Below are 18,872 nucleotides of genomic sequence, written 5' to 3'. Positions count from 1 at the left end.
CTGTCGAAGTATGCTCATTTCTGCGCCCTACCCCATCTGTTTACACCAACTTTGGTCGCTCAATCTTTCATGGATCAGATTTTCAAATTGCATGGCATGCCCACTTCTATTGTGTTTGATCACAACCCGTTCTTCACCAGTAATTTTTGGCAGGAACTTTTCAGGATACAAGGCACTCAACTAAAACTCAGTACTTCCTATCATCCGCAAACGGATGGTCAAACTGAAGCCATCAACAAATGTCTAGAAACCTACCTTAGGTGTTTCACTTCAGAAAAGCAACACCTTTGGGTACAGTGGTTACCTCTGGCTGAATGGTGGTATAACACCAACTATCATGCCACCACCAAAATGACTCCCTATGAAGCAGTATATGGTCAACTTCCGCCTTCCCCTACTTCTTATCTCAAGGGGTGCTCCAAAGTACAAGCAGTGGATCAACTCCTACAACACCGCGCAACCATGCTCGCCCATCTTAGAGAGAATCTTCATCAAGCGCAGAACCGCATGAAGCAACAGGTCCACCAGCATCGCTCAGAGCGCCAATTTCAAGAAGGGGATCAGGTTTTTTTGAGGCTGCAACCATATAAGCAAACATCACTCAAAGACAAGGGTTGTCAAAAGCTCTCTCCAAAATTCTACGGACCATACCAAGTACTTCAGCGCATTGGAAAAGTGGCTTACAAGTTGGCTTTGCCACCTACTGCAAAAATCCATCCAGTTTTCCATGTATCGTGCCTCAAGAAAGTGATTGGGAACAATTGCCGAGTTCAAACCAGTCTACCTGAATTGGACGAAGAAGGGTCGATCTGGCTTCAACCCGAACAGGTTCTAGACACACGAGACAAGCACCTGCGCGGCCGCATGATTAAGGAAGTCCTCGTCAAATGGAAAGACACCTCTCCGGAAGATGCAACTTAGGAACCAGCCACTATTCTTCAGCAGTTTCCGCAGCTTCAGCCTTGAGGACAAGGCTAGTCTTAAGGGGGAGGGCATGTTAGGGTCCCACCCTAACCCCCTTATTTATGTCATGGGATCACGTCATAGTCAAGAGTCAATAAAGCCCATATTAATATTTGTAAATGGTTAACCTGCAATTAATGACGAGACCACAGTTAGTTGCAAATGGGCCGTAGTATTAGATAGATGATATTAATAAAACCCACGGTATTGGCTCGTGGTATTGCATGTATGAGTCATATATAAAGGATAGAGACTCCCTGCGAGGAGCATCGTGTCTTATTTTGTAGTCGAGCTCTGCTCTATTGGAGGTTGCCCCCTCGAAGAGGCAAGTGAACATTACTCTCTGAATAATAAAATCATTGCTATTCTGTGTTCTGGGTATCTTTTCTTCGCATATTCTGTATTTGGGTATCATTTTGCAGGTTAAGAGCATAACAAGATACAACATGATGAGATGCAACATGATGGAGGATGCAGCGTGATAGGATGTAGCATAATAAGATGCAAAATGATGGAGGATGTAGCATGATAGGACGCAACATGATGGAAGATGCAACATGATGAGATGCAACGTGATGTAGGATGCAACATGATGAGATGCAGCTTGATTTTGGACGCAGCATGGTGATGGATGCATCAAGGTGATGGAATCACCTTGGAAGATTGTTGCCTTCATCTGAATTCAGAATTGCAGTCCATGTCCTCAAATCTGCAACCCCATCTTCATGGTGAAGATCTCTGCTCTTATTTTGTCAAGTCAAGTGTTGACTTTTGATGTATATGTACTATCTATCTTTGCTGAACTATTGAAGAATATAAGAAGAATTGATCAAGGGTTTCCCCACATTGGGGTTTGTCCCTCGCTGGTGCCACATCTTGTGTCCTCTTGTCTTGGCTTGTCTTTTGCGATTTATGTTCTATGTGCAGTTTACTTTAATGTTAATGTGACTGTTAATCTGGAAAAGGTATTGAGCAAATTATGAAAATTGAAATAAATTGCTCTAAGCATAGAACATACCTAAACTTAACAACTGATCACCAGGTTGATAGACCATACCGAATTTGTCAGGTGTGTCATTTACAGGAAGTGGAGACCGATGTGCACTTCATTTTTGGATGCCCTCTCTACTACGAGATCAAATGGGTTTCATTGCTTGTTCAGAGATTCTCGAATCCTCGCTGACTTTTTCAGGGATTCTAATCAGAGATGTTTGGCCCTATATATGCAGGAGACTCTAAGGTTCCGAGCACATATTCTTCAGCCTCCCATCAGACCACACCTGACATAGAGGATCTGAGCACATATTCTTCAGCGTCCCATTAGACCAAACCCCACATAGAGGATCATGATATTTTTTTATTTTAGGGTACTACCTTCAGAAAGGGGCGCCAAGAGACGAATTGATACCAGTACATACCCACACTCTAGATCAGTTAGGATCCATGGGACTTAACCCCGCCACATGAGATCTTAGAGTCGTTCCTAGGAGACACTCCAGACCTTAGCAATGATTTAGTGGATAGTCCGCACTCTCCACTGGCTCTTCATGGAGCCAATAGAGTTTGTTGGATTTCTTCAATGTTCTTCATTCAACCTCACATGTTAAGAGAGATATGCTTGATCCTTAGGCTTATTAGCTCCCAGATTTTCTTCGCCAAAACCAAATGTTATTGATTTATTTCATAAATTGTATCTTTTATAAAAGAGTTTGATTCTCTGATTTTATATAGACATCATTGTATTGAACAGTGTCTTTAACTTACTTTATGATCATTAATTATACATAAATATAACTATATTATCTTATTCACACCTATTGAAAAAGGAAAGTGTTCACTATAGCTCACATTTCCAGCGTTGTCACTATTCAACGCGTACAGTCAGATTGTGGAAGATCTTTCACAACTCATTGGAACCTGTTGGAAAGGGAAAGTGTTCACTGTAGCTCACTATTCCATGCGTACATTCGGAGGCCGAAAGATTCTGGCAAGAAACATCACACTAGTTGCAAAGGGAAAGTGGAAAACCCGTAGAGCTGTGGGTCATGATTTGGGCACAATCCAGGTTGGAATCTACATTCTGTTCATAGCTTATTTCAAATCTAATTTGCTCTGTTTCAAAAGTTTTGGAGGGTTTCCAAGGGCACTGTGATAGACTCGGCGCACGGTTGCTTGCAGTTTCAGCTATCTAGTCTCGTCTGTCTGCATTAATCTGATCATTATTTCTGTTTATCAATCCTCCCATTCATCCAAATTACGGTTTCAATGGCAGCCCTAACAACCGTTCCCAATGCCTCCGTCGCTTCTTCCTCTTACTCTTCTACTTCGATTTCTTATGCCCATTTCGATGTTTTTATAAATCATCGCGGGCCGGATGTAAAGGAGACTTTCGCCAGTGATCTCTACCGTCGCCTTATCGACCATAGATTGAGAGTTTTTCTAGACAAGCCAGAGTTGGATGCGGGGCACACAATTCTTTCTCAAATAGAAGCGGCGATTCAAGTATCCTCTGTACATATCGCCATTTTTTCCCCTACTTATGCTGAATCGACCTGGTGCCTTGATGAACTCGTCCTTATGGTGAAGACAGGGTCTACAATTCTTCCTGTTTTTTTCAACGTGAAGCCTTCTGAGCTCAGGTGGACAGGGAAAGATAAAAATGGGGCGTACGCTAAAGCCCTTCTGAAGCTTGAACAAAAGACAACTTATGACTTTGAAACTGGCGAACAGAAGCCACGCTACCACTCAGACACTATTCAAAACTGGAGAAAAGCTCTTTCTCAAGTTGCTGATATAAGCGGTTTCGAGTTGGATGGGTGAGCATCTCCCACGATCGTCTTGATCTGTTTTGGTTTTCAATTTGTTGAATTGATAGGTAAATGATACTTACGTAGGCGTTTCTCATTTGTTATCATTCAGGGACGAGGAGAAGCTTTTGAATAATGTTGTGCGAAGCGTTTTGAAATTTGTTCCAAAATCTCCGCTCTATGTGGCAAGATACCCAACCGGTCTGGAGGAAAAATTACAAGATTTTGAAGCAACAGTGTTACCGTCGCAGAAGCAGGAGGAAAGCATGAAGACCAAAGTTGTGGGAATTGTGGGGCCAGGTGGAATTGGGAAAACCACGCTGGCCAAGGAATACTTCAATCGTAAGTGTTCATTATACAATAGATCTTCCTTTTTGTTTGATGTAAGAGAAAATCCTGCTAGATTGTCTCAAATGAAGCTCATCATGGACTTGACATATAGAGATATTAAAATTGAGAATGCAGAGGAAGGAGTAGCGATTGCTAAACAACATCTTTCACATTGTCATGCTCTCATTGTTTTCGATGATGTAAATAGTGCCCATCAACTGGAAGGACTTTTACCAATTAAGGATATTCTTAGGTCGCAAAGCTTGATTTTAGTTACCTCTCGTGATAAGCATGTCCTCGTAAGCTCAGGAGTCCCAGAATCTTCAATTTATAAGCTAACAGGGCTGAATAAATCGCATTCCCAAGAACTCTTTTGCTCCTATGCCTTATATCAGCCGCATCCACTACCAGAATTTGCAGATCTGGTAGATCAGTTTTTAATGGCTTGCGATGGTCTGCCATTATCATTAAAAGTGTTTGGAGCTCTTGTTTGTGGAGCAAATGACAGATCTTTCTGGCAAGAGATATTGAATCGACTTGACAGTATATTACCCACTACTGAAATACATGAAAAACTCAAAGTTAGTTATGACACGCTCAGTTCAAACGATCAGCAAGTATTTTTGGATATTGCGTGCTTCTTCCTAGGAGAAGACAGAGACACAGTAAGAAGGATTTGTGGCTTGATTGAGCTTCGTAATTTGGAGAACAAGTGTCTCTTGGAATTTGACAATGAAAATAAAATAAAGATGCATGACAACTTCAGAGATCTGGCAAGAAATGTTGCAAAGGATGGATTAATGCCCCGTCGTCTTTGGCAAGAGACGACCAGCAACATTGATGTTTTGTTGGAGCAACCGGTAAGTGTGTCAATCATTCAAACCTCTGTCTTGCGGTTTTAATCAAAATAAAGATAAATCTTACAAGTATTCAATTATTCAAACCTTCGTCTTGGGTTTTATTCAAAATAAAGTTAAATCTTATAAGTATTCAATTATTCAAATCTGTCTTGGGGTCTTATTCAAAATAAAGATAAATCTTATAATTTTCATGGATGAACAGGTAACAACCAATGTTCGCGGAATTACTATGGTTGATAGCTACGAATTCTATCCAAAGAATACTTTTCTCTTGAAGAGTTCAGAAGTGCCATGGTACAAACGATTTAGTGATGAGCTGTTCGGTAACTGTTTAAGGCGTCTCATTAATAATTCCCGTTTGTGTGGTATTTCAAATTTGCAATTTGTTGCAAGTGAAGATGGTCATTATTTAGAACGTATATTGAAGAGGGTGAGGTCCCCTAATCTCACATGGCTCCGCTGGTATAAGTGTGGATACTCTCGCCTGCCTTCCTGGGTTCCGGTGGAGAATTTAAGAGTTTTGCAGGTAGCCGGGGGAAAATTAAAATTATTGTGGCAGCTTGATTCTGAGGTATGTTTATTTTTCTTTCCTAATTTAATTTTCCATTTTTTAGGCAAAATCATGATATACATCTTTCTGACAATTGAAACCCAAACATTCCAGGCCCCTCTCCAGTTGCGAGAGCTAAACGTTTGGGCTCCCTCTCTTTCAGCCTTTCCTAGCTCAATAGGACATCTGGAGCACCTGGAAAAGCTTTTCATAATGGACGCTATTCTCTTAACTTTGCCTGTAGAATTCGGGAACCTGCGCTCCTTGAAATACTTACAGTTAAAACGGTGTTCAAATCTGATATGGCTGCCTGATTCCTTTGGGAATTTAACTCGACTCCAACATTTAGAGTTGCGGGGTTGCTCCAATTTGACCATCTCCAAAGCAACGCTGGGAAACATTACCACGCTTCAATATCTGGATTTTGCATATTGTGAAAATGTGAAGGAACTGCCTCCCCAAGTGGCACATCAACACTCCTTGCAAAAATTAGATTTCTCTGGAACGAACTTAAAAAAATTCCCAGAATTACCGGGTGGCATTGTAGAGCTATGCAATTTGGAAGACCTGATATTAGGAGGGCCTTTGCTGGAAGTGCTGCCATCTTGGCTGGGTTACCTCAAGAGCTTGAAGTATTTGTCACTTTCGCAATCGCCGAAATTGAAATGCTTTCCCGATTCATTTGGACTGTTGACTCAGTTAACACATTTGGAGATACGGCGTTGTGGGATAGAATACCTGCCACAGGACCTTCTGAAGATGAACAACCTGAAAATTCTAGAAGTCCACGAATGTCCAGTGCGTGAACATCCATTTAAAGAGAGAAGAGCTGTCGGTAAATTGGACTCCCACTGCAACGGCATGTTGGGGCTTGAGAAGTTAGTGCTCTACTCAACACAAATATCAGAAGTACTTTTTCTGGAAGGTGATTGCCCTAACCTTAAATATCTGGACTTGTCTAATTCTAGGGAATTGAGACAAATAGGTCTCTATGGTCAGGGAAAACTTGCGGATCTGCACATCTACTGGTGTCAAAAAGTGGAGGTGCTCTCAAGTCTGGAGCCATTGGTGTCACTGGAGGAGTTGTGGGCCTTTGATTGTCACAAGCTCAAAATCATACAAGGGTTGGGACATCTCAGAAGGCTTCGATCACTAGATGTTGCTGAGTGCTATGAGTTACAAGAGCTTCCAGGTGTGGAACATTGCATCTCACTGCAAGAGCTTGAAGCAAGTGACTGTCCTAAACTACAGTGGGGTGAGGGAGTGGTTAAACAGCTACGCCAGCAGTTGAAAGAAGAACTAATAATAGATTGAACTTCAATGATCATTATAATTTGTCATAGTGGTGATGCGGTTTTGACGGGGCTTTCATCTTTGAAATCTCAATATTAAAATATTAAGATTAAATTGAGGGGTGCCAAAACTTAACTATGGGTATGGCAGCTGCCATTTTAAGGGAAGAGAGGTGCAATTTATATCAATTTAGAGTGACATGTATATACAAAAGAAGGCCATTAAATGTTGACTAAAAGTGTTTTGGATTGGAAGCAGTGATCTGCAAGAACTAAATCACCACGTTTGCCAATGACCTTGTGGACTACCGGTGACCTTGCCTTTGTTTGAAGAAAATACATAACAACAACTCTTATCATGCAACGAGTAACAGGTGTTCAGTCATGTAATTATTGTACAAACGTAATGCATATTAGTCATTCTTATTATGCAGCAAGTAGTAAGTGCTGGAATTTTTGTAGTGTGAGGGAAAGTAGGAAGTTGTCATTAATAATTATGTTGGTAACTTGGTAGAAAGACAGATATTATATTAGTATACTTGTGGAAACGTAGATGTTATAGTATAGTTTAAAGAGGCAACCTTTTAGCCCTTTTCTAAATAGCTTTTTTTGGTTCAATTTTATCTGAAATTTGATTAGATTACTGTCTGTAACATCCCCAACAGCCCAGCTGAGGCGATTTTAGAGTCACCAACTCTAACCATTGTAATCACTTGAGAAAAAAAACAACAGAGAGCATAATAACACATGTAAGACAAATAGCTGTAAACTTCAGATTTACAACACAGTATACACAATATTTATCTGATAAAACCACCAATTGACTTGCAAGGATGTTACAACAGAAAGCATAACCTTTGAACAAAAATGAACAAAAATTCTAACTTGCCACATTACCTGTACCAGTGTTTGTTTTTATTCTGATCTTATTATAAGCTATGTTACAAAAACAACCTTCTTTTAAGGTATTGCAGGTTTTTCTTCACCAGTCTGAGGATATCACTCAAGTAAAACTTTCCTTATTCAACTGCTTTATATACATGGGGATACATATTCATAGCTTCCCTTGAATGAAAATCCCCTCCAGCCTTAAAAGCATCTAGCATTGGTTGCAATTTGAAAGATGAGCAAGAATGCTCAGCTCCAACAGTCCACAAGCAGCAACAATAAGGGAGTTACCTTGTTTATCTATAAATGCTTGACAAATTTTATCGGAGTCTTTTGCCAGTGTTATTAAATGAACAATGCACTCGCACTTTCAGACCTGATAAAGTCTTTCCCCGTAATGGCTGAAGAAAATTGGAAATCAGAATGTTGATCGAAGACTCTACATGTAGAGCAGCAATAGCATGACAGGCCTCTCTCCTACTTTGACCACCAGTAAATGACTATATGCAGTTCCATAGATAGATGAGTCTACTTCTTCTTCACTTTCAGTACATTTTTCCCTAACATTTACTACAGCAGAGGTCAACTCAACTGAACCTTCATTCAAATAAGCTGGGAGCTCATTTTCATTATCATCCTGGAGGCTGACATAGTTAGCCAAGATTTCCAGCCAGTCTTCTCAATGCTGCACCAGATACAAATGACCATCCTAATGAAGTGGTTGCCTCATCTTCCTTGTGCATTTCTAGACCAGAGATTACGAATTTCCTGAATTTTAAAGGTAATTTTATTTTTACTTTCCTCTCTGAAATTGTCAACATTGGGTACTTTAAAAGTTTCGTCCAGGGGCAATGTTTCAGTGGGGTCATTATTAATAGGCCTGCCACTATTACACATTAGCATCACTGCTATCGCTCATATAGCAAGCATGTGGACAATATATGGAAGCCCATTTTCTAAACTTGGAACCAGAAATATCTCGCTGACAGCAACTCACCATCCCTTTCTTGGCACATCTTTATTCATTACAAGTCCTTTCTATTTTTGGAGGGTTTCCAAGGGGATTGTGATACTCGGCGCACGGCGCACGGTTGCTTGCAGTTTCAGCAATCTAGTCTCATCTGCCTGCATTAATCTGATCATTATTTCTGTTTATCAATCCTCCCATTCATCCAAATTCCGGTTTCAATGGCAGCCCTAACAACCGTCCCCAATGCCTCTTTCGCTTCTTCCTCTTACTCTTCTACTTCGATTTCTTATGCCCATTTCGATGTTTTTATAAATCATCGCGGGCCGGATGTCAAGGAGACTTTCGCCAGTGATCTCTACCATTGCCTTATCAACCATAGATTGAGAGTTTTTCTAGACAAGCCAGAGTTGGAGGCAGGGCACACAATTCTTTCTCAAATAGAAGCGGCGATTCAAATATCCTCTGTACATATCACCATTTTTTCTCCTAATTATGCTGAATCGATCTGGTGTCTTGATGAAATCGTCCTTATGGTGAAGACAGGGGCTACCATTCTTCCTGTTTTTTTCAACATAAAGCCTTCTGAGCTCAGGTGGACAGGGAAAGATAAAGATAGGGCGTACGCTAAAGCCCTTCTGAAGTTTGAAAAAAAGACAACTTATGACTTTGAAACTGGCGAACAGAAGCCACGCTACCATTCAGACACTATTCAAAACTGGAGAAAAGCTCTTTCTCAAGTTGCTGATATAAGCGGTTTCGAGTTGGATGGGTGAGCATCTCCCATGATCCTCTTGATCTGTGTTGGTTTTCAATTTGTTGAATTGATAGGTAAATGATACTAACATAGGTGTTTCTCATTTGTTATCACTCAGGGATGAGGCGAAGCTTTTGAATAATGTTGTGCAAAGCGTTTTGAAATTTGTTCCAAAATCTCCGCTGTATGTGGCAAGATACCCAACCGGTCTGGAGGAAAAATTACAAGATTTTGAAGCAACAGTGTTACCGTCGCAGAAGCAGGAGGAGAGTATGAAGACCAAAGTTGTGGGAATTGTGGGGGCAGGTGGAATTGGGAAAACCACGCTGGCCAAGGAATACTTCAATCGTAAGAATTCATTATACAATAGATCTTCCTTTTTGTTTGATGTGAGAGAAAATCCTGCTACAGTGTCTCAAATGAAGCTCATCATGGACTTGACATATAGAGATATTAAAATTGAGAATGCAGGGGAAGGAGTAGCGATAGTTAAACAACATCTTTCACATTGTCATGCTCTCATTGTTTTCGATGATGTAAATAGTGCTCATCAACTGGAAGTACTTTTACCAATTAAGGATATTCTTAGGTCGCAAAGCTTGATTTTAGTTACCGCTCGTGATAAGCATGTCCTCGTAAGCTCAGGAGTCCCAGAGTCCTCAATTTATAAGCTAACAGGGCTGAATAAGTCGCATTCCCAAGAACTCTTTTGCTCCTATGCCTTATATCAGCCGCATCCACTACCAGAATTTGCAGATCTGGTAGATCAGTTTTTAATTGCTTGTGATGGTCTACCATTATCATTAAAAGTTTTTGGAGCTCTTGTTTGTGGAGCAAATGACAGATTTTTCTGGCAAGAGATATTGAACCGACTTGACAGTATACTACCCACCACTGAAATACATGAAAAGCTCAAAATTAGTTATGATACGCTCAGTTCAAATGATCAGCAAATATTTTTGGATATTGCGTGCTTCTTCGTAGGAGAAGACAGAGACACAGTACGAAGGATTTGTGGTTTGATTGAGCTTCGTAATCTAGAGAACAAGTTTCTCTTGGAATTTGACAATGAAAATAACATAAAGATGCATGATCACTTCAGAGATTTGGCAAGAAATGTTGCAAAGGATGGATCAATGTCCTGTCGTCTTTGGCAAGAGACCACCAACAACATTGATGTTTGTTGGAGCAACCGGTAAGTATTTCAATTATTCAAACATTTGTCTTGCTGTTTTATTCAAAATAAAGATAAATCTTATAAGTATTCAATTATTCAAACCTTTGTCTTAGGGTTTATTCAAATTAAAGATAAATCTTATATTTGCCATGGATGAACAGATAACAACCAATGTTCGCGGAATTACTATGGTTGATCGCTATGAGTTCTATCAAAAGAATAATTTTCTCTTGAAGAGCTCACAAGTGCGACGGTACAGAAGATGTAGTGATGAACTGTTCGGGAACTGTTTAAGGGATCTCGTTAAAAATTCCCGTTTTTCTGGTATTTCAAGTTTGCAATTTGTTGCAAGTGAAGATGATCATTATTTAGAACGCATATTGAGGAGGGTGCGGTCACCGCACATCACATGCTCTGCTGGTATAAGTGTGGATACTCTCGCTTGCCTTCCTGGATTCCGATGGAGAATTTAAGAGTTTTCCAAATAGCGGGGGGCAAATTAAGATTATTGTGGCAGCGTGATTCAAAGGTATGTCTATTTTTCTCTCCTATTTAATTTTCCATTTTGTAGGCGAAATCATGATATATATCTTTCTGACAAGTGAAACGTAAACATCCCAGGCCCCTCTCCAGTTGTGAGAGCTAAACGTTTGGGCTCCCTCTCTTTCAGCCTTTCCTAGCTCAATAGGACATCTGACGCAGCTTGAAAAGCTTTTCATTATAGATGCTGTTCTCATAACTTTGCCTGAAGAATTTGGGGATCTGCGCTCCTTGAAATACTTATAGTTAAAATGGTGTTCAAATCTGATATGGCTGCCTGATTCCTTCGGGAATTTAACTCAACTCCAACATCTGGAGTAGTGGGCTTGCTCCAATTTGACCATCTCCAATGCAACGCTGGGAAATATTAGCATGCTGGAATATATGGATCTTTCACATTGTGAAAAGGTGAAGGAACTGCCTCCCCAAGTGGCACATCAACATTCTTTGCGAAAATTAGATTTATCTGGAATGAACTTAAAATAATTCCAAGAATTACCAGGCGGCATTGTAGAGCTATCCAATTTGGAAGACCTGACATTAGGAGGGCCTTTGCTAGAAGTGCTGCCATCTTGGCTGGGTTACCTCGAGAGCTTGAAGTATTTGTCACTCTTGCAATTGCCGAAATTGAAATGCTTTCTGGATTCATTTGGACTGTCGACTCAGTTAACACATCTAGATATAAGGCATTGTGGGGTAGAATACTTTCCACAAGATCTTCTAAAGCTGCACAACCTGAAAATTTTAGAAGTCCGGAACTGTCCATTGCTTGAACATCCATTTAGAAGGGGAAGAGCGCTGAGAAAATTGGACGACTCCAACTGCAAAGGCATGCTGGGGCTCGAGAGGTTAGTGATCCGCTCAACACCAATATCAGAAGTACATTTTCTGGAAGGTGATTGCCCAAACCTAAAATATATGGAGTTGTGTGATTCTCGGGAATTGAGACAAATAGGTCTTTGTGGTCAGGTAAAACTTGAGCATCTGGACATCAACTGGTGTAAAAAATTGGAGGGGCTCCCAAGTCTTGGAGGCGTTTGTATCACTGAAGGACTTGTGGGTTTTTGATTGTCACAAGCTGAAAACCATACAAGGATTGGGACATCTTAGAATGCTTCAAACACTAGATGTTGCTGAGTGCTATGAGTTAGAAGAGTTTCCAGGTGTGGAACATTGCATCTCACTGCAAGAGCTTGAAGCGACTGTCCTAAATTGCAGTGGGGTGAGGGAGTGGGAACAGCTATGCCAGCGGTTGAAAGAAGAACTAATAATAGATTGAACTTCTATAATCAATATAATGTGTCACAATGGTTCACTAGAGGGTGATGCAGTTTTGACGGGGCTTTCATCTTTGAAATCTCAATATTAAAATATTAAGATTAGATTGAGGGGTGCCAAAACTTAACTATGGGTATGGCAGCAGCCATTTTAAGTGAAGCGAGGTGTAATTTATATCAATTTAGAGTGACATGTATATACAAAAGAAGGCCATTAAATGTTTACTAAAAGTGTTTTGGATTGGAATCAGTGATCCGCAAGAACTAAATCACCACGTTTGCCAATGACCCTGCGAACTACCGGTGACCTTTGTTTGAAGAAAATACATAACAACTCTTACCATGCAACGAGTAACAGGTGCTCTCAGTCATGTAAATATTGTACAAAAGTAATGCATTTTAGTCATTCTTATTATGCAGCAAGTAGTAAGTGCTGGGATTATTGTATAGTGTGAGAGAAAGAAGGAAGTTGTCATTATATTGGTAGAAAGGCAGATATTATAGTAGTATGCTTGTGGAAACATAGATATTATAGTATAGTTTAAACTTTAAAGAGGCAAGCTTTTAGCCATTTTTTAAAGTAGTTTTTTTTTTAATTAATTTTATAAATTTCAGATCGCCACTTGTGACATCCCAACCATCCAATGGGGCAATGTTAAAAAAACCATCTCTAACACTTATAATCATTAAAAGAACCAAAAAATACAAAAAACTAGACAGCGTAATAACACATGTAAGACAAATAGCAATGTTTTAAAACTCCGACTCCGACTCCGACTTGGCCGAGGGTTGACTCCGACTCCGACTCCGACTCGGTATCGACTCGGCCGGCTCGATTTCAATGACTCGGTCCTTGTAAAAAATACATTAAATATTTATTTTTTATAAAAACACATAATTTTAAAGATTTTCATTCATGTTTCCAAACACACAGCATTAGAATATAGATAGAAGACAACATATGATCAAAGTAGGCTCATGAATATATCCATTATATCAAAATGGCACCCAGTACATTGTCCAATACATACACGATGATGATATAGAGATCAAAACAAAAACACATAACCAAGGAGGCTATAAATGGCCTCTACAACAAAACTCTGTGACCAGTACTACTACTACTGGCTACTGCTAGAGTTGCCAACATCATCTGGCTCAGTGTTACTTGGTAGCAGGAGCGAAAGTGGGGAGCGAGAGCGAAAACGGGAGTGGGAGCGACATTTTGAGAAGCTCTTGGTTTGGGAGCGAATCCCAGAGGAGTTCGACAACCAATGTCACTAACATCAAGGTACATAGAGGGATTGGTGATCTTGATTAAATACGAGTTCCAGAATCCATACCCTAATACATGACAAAATTCAATGGAAACATTGCAATCCTCCAATCCTGAAACCCTGAAAAACTGATAAGTCTACTGGATTTTGAATGAAATCTAAAATTCTACTTTCTCCATATGAAATCCAATGAGGCCGAAACACTCTCAAACATCCTGAGTCATTTCATGGTAATGTTAAAAATTTAAGTAAAAGGACGAAAATGAAGATTAAGGAGAATGTCACTTTTACTTTAAGAATTTAACATTACCATGAAAATTTATAACTGCTTGGAGTCCAAACCAACCAAAAAACAATTTAAAAATCCATTAAAATTTTATTAAATCGCAGTTTGACATGATGCTGGGCGTTTTTTTGTGACTCGGCCGAGTCATAACGGAAACGGCTGAGTTGGCTGAGTCAGCCATGACTCGGCTAGTCGAACCGTTCCAAAGGCCGGGTCATAGAAAAAGGTATTGGCTCGGATCAACCCGGCCGTTTCGGTTTTGAAACGGCCGTTTCTTAAAACAATGACAAATAGCAGTAAACCACAAATTTGCAACATAGTATACACAATATTTATTTGATCAAACGAGTGTTGATAATATCGATATCGCCAAAATATCGGCGAGGGTCCAGAAAACATCTTATCGGCAATATCGGCAAGCATAAAAAATGCATAATATATTCATTTTTTTTCTTCAGATTTTTAAACATATAAAGTAATAACAACATGAACTAAACACATTGGCACATAAATACGAAGAAAACACTAATATATATGATGTCAAATAGAAATGATACATCAAACTTCAAAGGCGATACCAAAATCTGCTGATCCCTGATAATTGTCCAATCAATGACTCAAATGTGGAGAACTAATACAAAATAACATCACATATATAAAAGTATCTCATCGTCATGAGTTATAAACTTATATGTAGCAAAACAAATAAAACTAGCAGCTATCTATCTGAGACCAGTGCCCTCCCCCTAGCAACTATCTTTCTGTCTTGTTCAACAGTTGCTTCAAGAGCTTTTTGTATAACCTCCGCACTAGAAACCATACAAGGCATTAGATCTGCGTCATGTGCAGGGAGTCTAGCCAGATGGTATTTCAATTGCGTAACCCCTCCTGACATCTTGGTCCCACCCAATTTGCATGATATATATGCCCGATTTGCCCCACCAATAGTGTCCCCATACTCCCAAAATGGGTCCAAGGCTTTTGGCATATTTGACATTTGTAGTGAACTAATTCAAACCTAGGGCACAAAAAAACAAAAAAATGGCATTAAGCCCCCCAACACAAAAGATAATAAGTAATAACCACCTCATTTAAAAAAAATTACTACATTATTTGCATTTTGCAATGTGAATGAAAAATGGCAATAAGAGGGGGCATAAGAAAGTTGAAAAAAAAATGAAGCTTGCTGTCCAAATATGGAGAAAACCCGCATTGGCTCATGGGCATGAAAATCATAGCAAATGGAAAAAAAACAAAGAAACAAAATGTTGGTAGGCAAAGAGACAAGCAAGCGTAACCTTAAATCTATGAAAAAATCATTAACATAGGGGTTTTTAAGAACATACCTGTTAATGGAAGAAATGAAGTTTGTCTCAATGTTCTTCAATCTTTGATCCACAAAAAAATCTTAGTTGGTGGTAATAATTGCTGTTTGATCCTCAATCCCTCCTTAACAACCACCACAAAACTCTTCCCCTTCCTTCTCCAACACTCAAAAAGAGAAATGAAGGAAAAAAAAGACAAATTTCCTTTTTCCTAGCCGCGGCCTAGCCTGCTCGACAATATTTTATATCGCCGCGCGATATTTTTCCGAGATATCGGCAATATCTCGGAAATATCGCAATCTTTTCAGGAGCCAAAATATCGTGATATTTTCGCCGAGAAAATATCGCGATATTTCTGATATTTGGCGATATCTCGCCAATATTATCATCACTGGATAAAACCACCAACTGGCTTGCAAGGCTGTTACAACAGAAGGCTTAACCTTTGAACAAAAATGTACAAAATTTCAAACTTGCCACATTACGTGTTCCTTTGTTTTTATTCTGAACTTGTTATAAGCTATGTTAAAAAACAACCTTCAGTAAAGGTATTGCAGGTTTCTCTTCACCAAGCTGAGGATCCCACTCAAGTAAGACTTCCCTTCTTCAACTCCTTTACATACGTGGTAATACATATTCATAGCTGCCCTTGAATGAAAATCCCCTCCAGCTTTAAAAGCATCTTGTGTTGTCTTGCGATTTGAAACCTTAGCTGCAACAGTCCATAAGCAGCAACAATAAAGGAGTTGCCTTGTTCATCTATAAGTGCTGGAGAAATTTTATCGCAGTCTTTTGCCAGTGTTATTAAATGAACAATGCACTCGCTCTTTTGGACCTGATATTGCCTTTCCCTGTAATGGCTGAAGAAAATTGGAAATCAGAATGTTGATCGAAGACTCTTCACAATGCACATAGACCAGCAATAGCATGACAGGCCTCTCTCCTACTTTTAACACCGGTAAATGATTACATGCAGCTCCATAGATAGATGAGTCTACGTCTTCTTCACTTTCAGTACATTTTTCCCTAACATTTACTACAACAGAGGTCAACTCAACTGAATCTTTATTCAAATAAGCTGGGAGCTCATTTTCATTATCATTCTGGAGGCTGACATAGTCAGCCGAGACTTTTCCAGCTAGTCTTTTCAATGCTGCACCAGATACAAATGGCCAGCCTAATGAAGTGGTTGCCTCAACTTCCTTGTGCATATCTAGACCAGAGAGTACGAATTTCCTGAATTTTAAAGGTAATTTTATTTTTACTTTTATCTCTGAAATTCTCAACATTGGGTACTTTAAAAGTTTCGTCCAGGGGCAATGTTTCAGTGGGGTCAGTATTATTAGGCCTGCCATGATCACATATTAGTATCACTGCTCTGACTCATATAGCAAGCATCTGGACAATATTTAGAAGCCCATTTTCTAAACTTGGGACCAGGAATATCTCTCTGACAGCAACTCACCATCTCTTTGTCGGCACATCTTTATTCATTGTAAATCCTTTCTATTTTTCTCTCCATTAATTTGTGATATCACATACCGTCCAATGCCCATGATTAGAATTTAGAAACAATTCAGAATTAGAATGCATATTAAAATGGATATGATAGTTCTGAGATTCTTGTAGTTGTATGATGCCAAATGATCTTTTAGAAAAAAAATTGGCGCAATGTTAAAAAACCAAAACACTTGTAATCATTATTATATTGAAAAAAAACAACGTAGAAAGCATAATAACACATGTAAGAAAAAGAGCAGTAAACCATAGATTTGCAGCATAGTATACACAATATTTATATGATAAAACCACCAACTGGCTTGCAAGGCTGTTACAACAGAAGGCATAACCTTTGAACAAAAATGTACAAAATTTCAAACTTGCCACGTAACCTGTCCCTTTGTTTGTTTTTATTCTGAACTTATTATAAGTTATGTTACAAAAACAACCTTCAGTAAAGGTATTGCAGGTTTCTCTTTACCAGGCTGAGGATCCCACTCAAGTAAGACTTCCCTTTTTCAACTGCTTTATTTACATGGGAATACATATTCATAACTGCCCTTGAATGGAAATCCCCTCCAGCCTTAAAAGCATCTAGCGTTGCTTGCAATTTGAAAGATGAGCAAGAATCCTCAGCTCCAACAGTCCATAAGCAGCAATAAAAAAGTAGTTGCCTTGTTTATCTATAAATGCTTGACAAATTTTATTGGAGTCTTTTGCCAGTTTTATTTAATGAACAATGTGCTCGCTCTTTTGGACCAGATATTTTCTTTCCCTGTAATGGCTGAAGAAAATTGGAAATCAAAATGTTGATCGAAGACATTACATAGAGCAGCAATAGCATGACAGGTCTCTCTCCTACTTTTACAACCAGTAAATGATTATATGCAGTTCCATAGACGAGTCTACTTCTTGTTCAATTTCAGTGTGCTTTTCCCCAACATTTACTACAGCAGAGGTCAACTCAACTGAGCTTTCATTCAAATAAGCTGGGAGCTCATTTTCATTATCATCCTGGAGGCTGAGATAGTCAGCCCAGACTTTTCCAACCAGTGTTCTTAACGCTGCACCAGATACAAATGGCCAGCCTAATGAAGTGGTTGCCTCAACTTCCTTGTGCATATCTAGACTAGGCCAGAGAGTACAAATTTCCTGAATTTTAAAGGTAATTTTATTTTAACGTTCGTCTATGAAATTGTCAATATTGGGTACTTTAAAAACTTCGTCCAGGGGCAGCGTTTCAGTGGGGTCATTATCATGACTGTCACACTTAAGTATCACTGCTCTCATTCATATAACAAGCATCTGGACGATATTTAGAAGACCATTTTCTAAACTAGGAACCAGAAATATCTCTCTGACAGCAACTCACCATTTTTTGTTGGCACATCTTTGTTCATTTTAAGTGCTTTCTATTTTTGTCTCCATTAATTTATGGAAAGCGTCGTGCGTGGTGTGATATCATATACCATACAATGCCCGTGATTAGAAACAAATCAGAATTAGAATGCATATTAAAAAGGATATGATGGTTCTGAGATTCTTGTAGTCGCATCATGCCTAATGATCTTCACCTCGCTGTCATTCAAACAACTCCATTATTTTGACCTTCATATGCAGCTAGAAAATAAGTTCATTAGTATCCTAAGGTCCATTGATCTGTCACGCTTAAAGTTTTCCTTTAGGTTGGTTATTAGTCTGCTGTCATCAATTCTGTTTATAAAGGGATCATTAGATCCTAGAGATTGGCAGACCTATCACTTTTTCAATATGGAGCCAGAAAGTGAGGATTACATTATCCTTATATGCCCAATTGAATATGAATTTTGTGACAAGTGATACTGTGATACTTCTTACTTAGGGAATGAGAAGATTCTTTATCAATGTTGATACATTATAAGAATCAGAAATGCACAAACCTCTTTATCCGGGCTTTGACTCGATATGGTAAGAGCTTGGTCAACAAATCTCATTGCAGTCTTGATTTAACCTTCGAAAGACTTTGACCATTGACAATCTCACGAGGTAACACATCATAATCTCTCTGAAGGCACACTGCACAAATATTAATACAAC

General features: G+C 39.2%; 2 protein-coding genes across 3 annotated transcripts; both read left to right on the top strand.

Moving 5' to 3' along the window:
- The first annotated feature begins 2,842 nt into the window (after positions 1–2,842).
- Positions 2,843–18,062, top strand: LOC149181303 (disease resistance protein L6-like). Of its 2 annotated transcripts, none has more exons than XM_089416553.1 (4): positions 2,843–3,779; positions 3,883–4,960; positions 5,163–5,531; positions 17,559–18,062. In XM_089416553.1, the coding sequence occupies exons 1-4, from the start codon at positions 3,229–3,231 to the stop codon at positions 17,607–17,609; spliced, it is 2,049 nt and encodes a 682-aa protein (XP_089272679.1). In that variant the 5' UTR covers positions 2,843–3,228; the 3' UTR covers positions 17,610–18,062. The 2 variants fall into 2 exon arrangements, with proteins under 2 accessions (XP_089272679.1, XP_089272678.1); XM_089416552.1 differs by lacking the exon at positions 17,559–18,062 and adding an exon at positions 5,625–7,231 and having other exon boundaries at positions 2,850–3,779.
- Positions 7,379–11,064, top strand: LOC149181304 (disease resistance protein Roq1-like). The gene is made up of 3 exons (XM_089416554.1): positions 7,379–9,429; positions 9,533–10,609; positions 10,753–11,064. Exons 1-3 carry the CDS (start codon positions 8,879–8,881, stop codon positions 10,754–10,756), a joined length of 1,632 nt encoding a protein of 543 aa, XP_089272680.1. The 5' UTR covers positions 7,379–8,878; the 3' UTR covers positions 10,757–11,064.
- Positions 18,063–18,872: the final 810 nt, after the last annotated feature.

Source organism: Pinus tabuliformis, chromosome 3_2 (assembly GCF_031772625.1).
Source record: "Pinus tabuliformis cultivar Carrire ecotype Pingquan chromosome 3_2, CPIR1, whole genome shotgun sequence".
NCBI lineage: Eukaryota > Viridiplantae > Streptophyta > Pinopsida > Pinales > Pinaceae > Pinus > Pinus tabuliformis.
The sequence above is the reverse complement of the archived record's forward strand: the minus strand, read 5'-3'. Positions and strand labels throughout refer to the sequence as shown.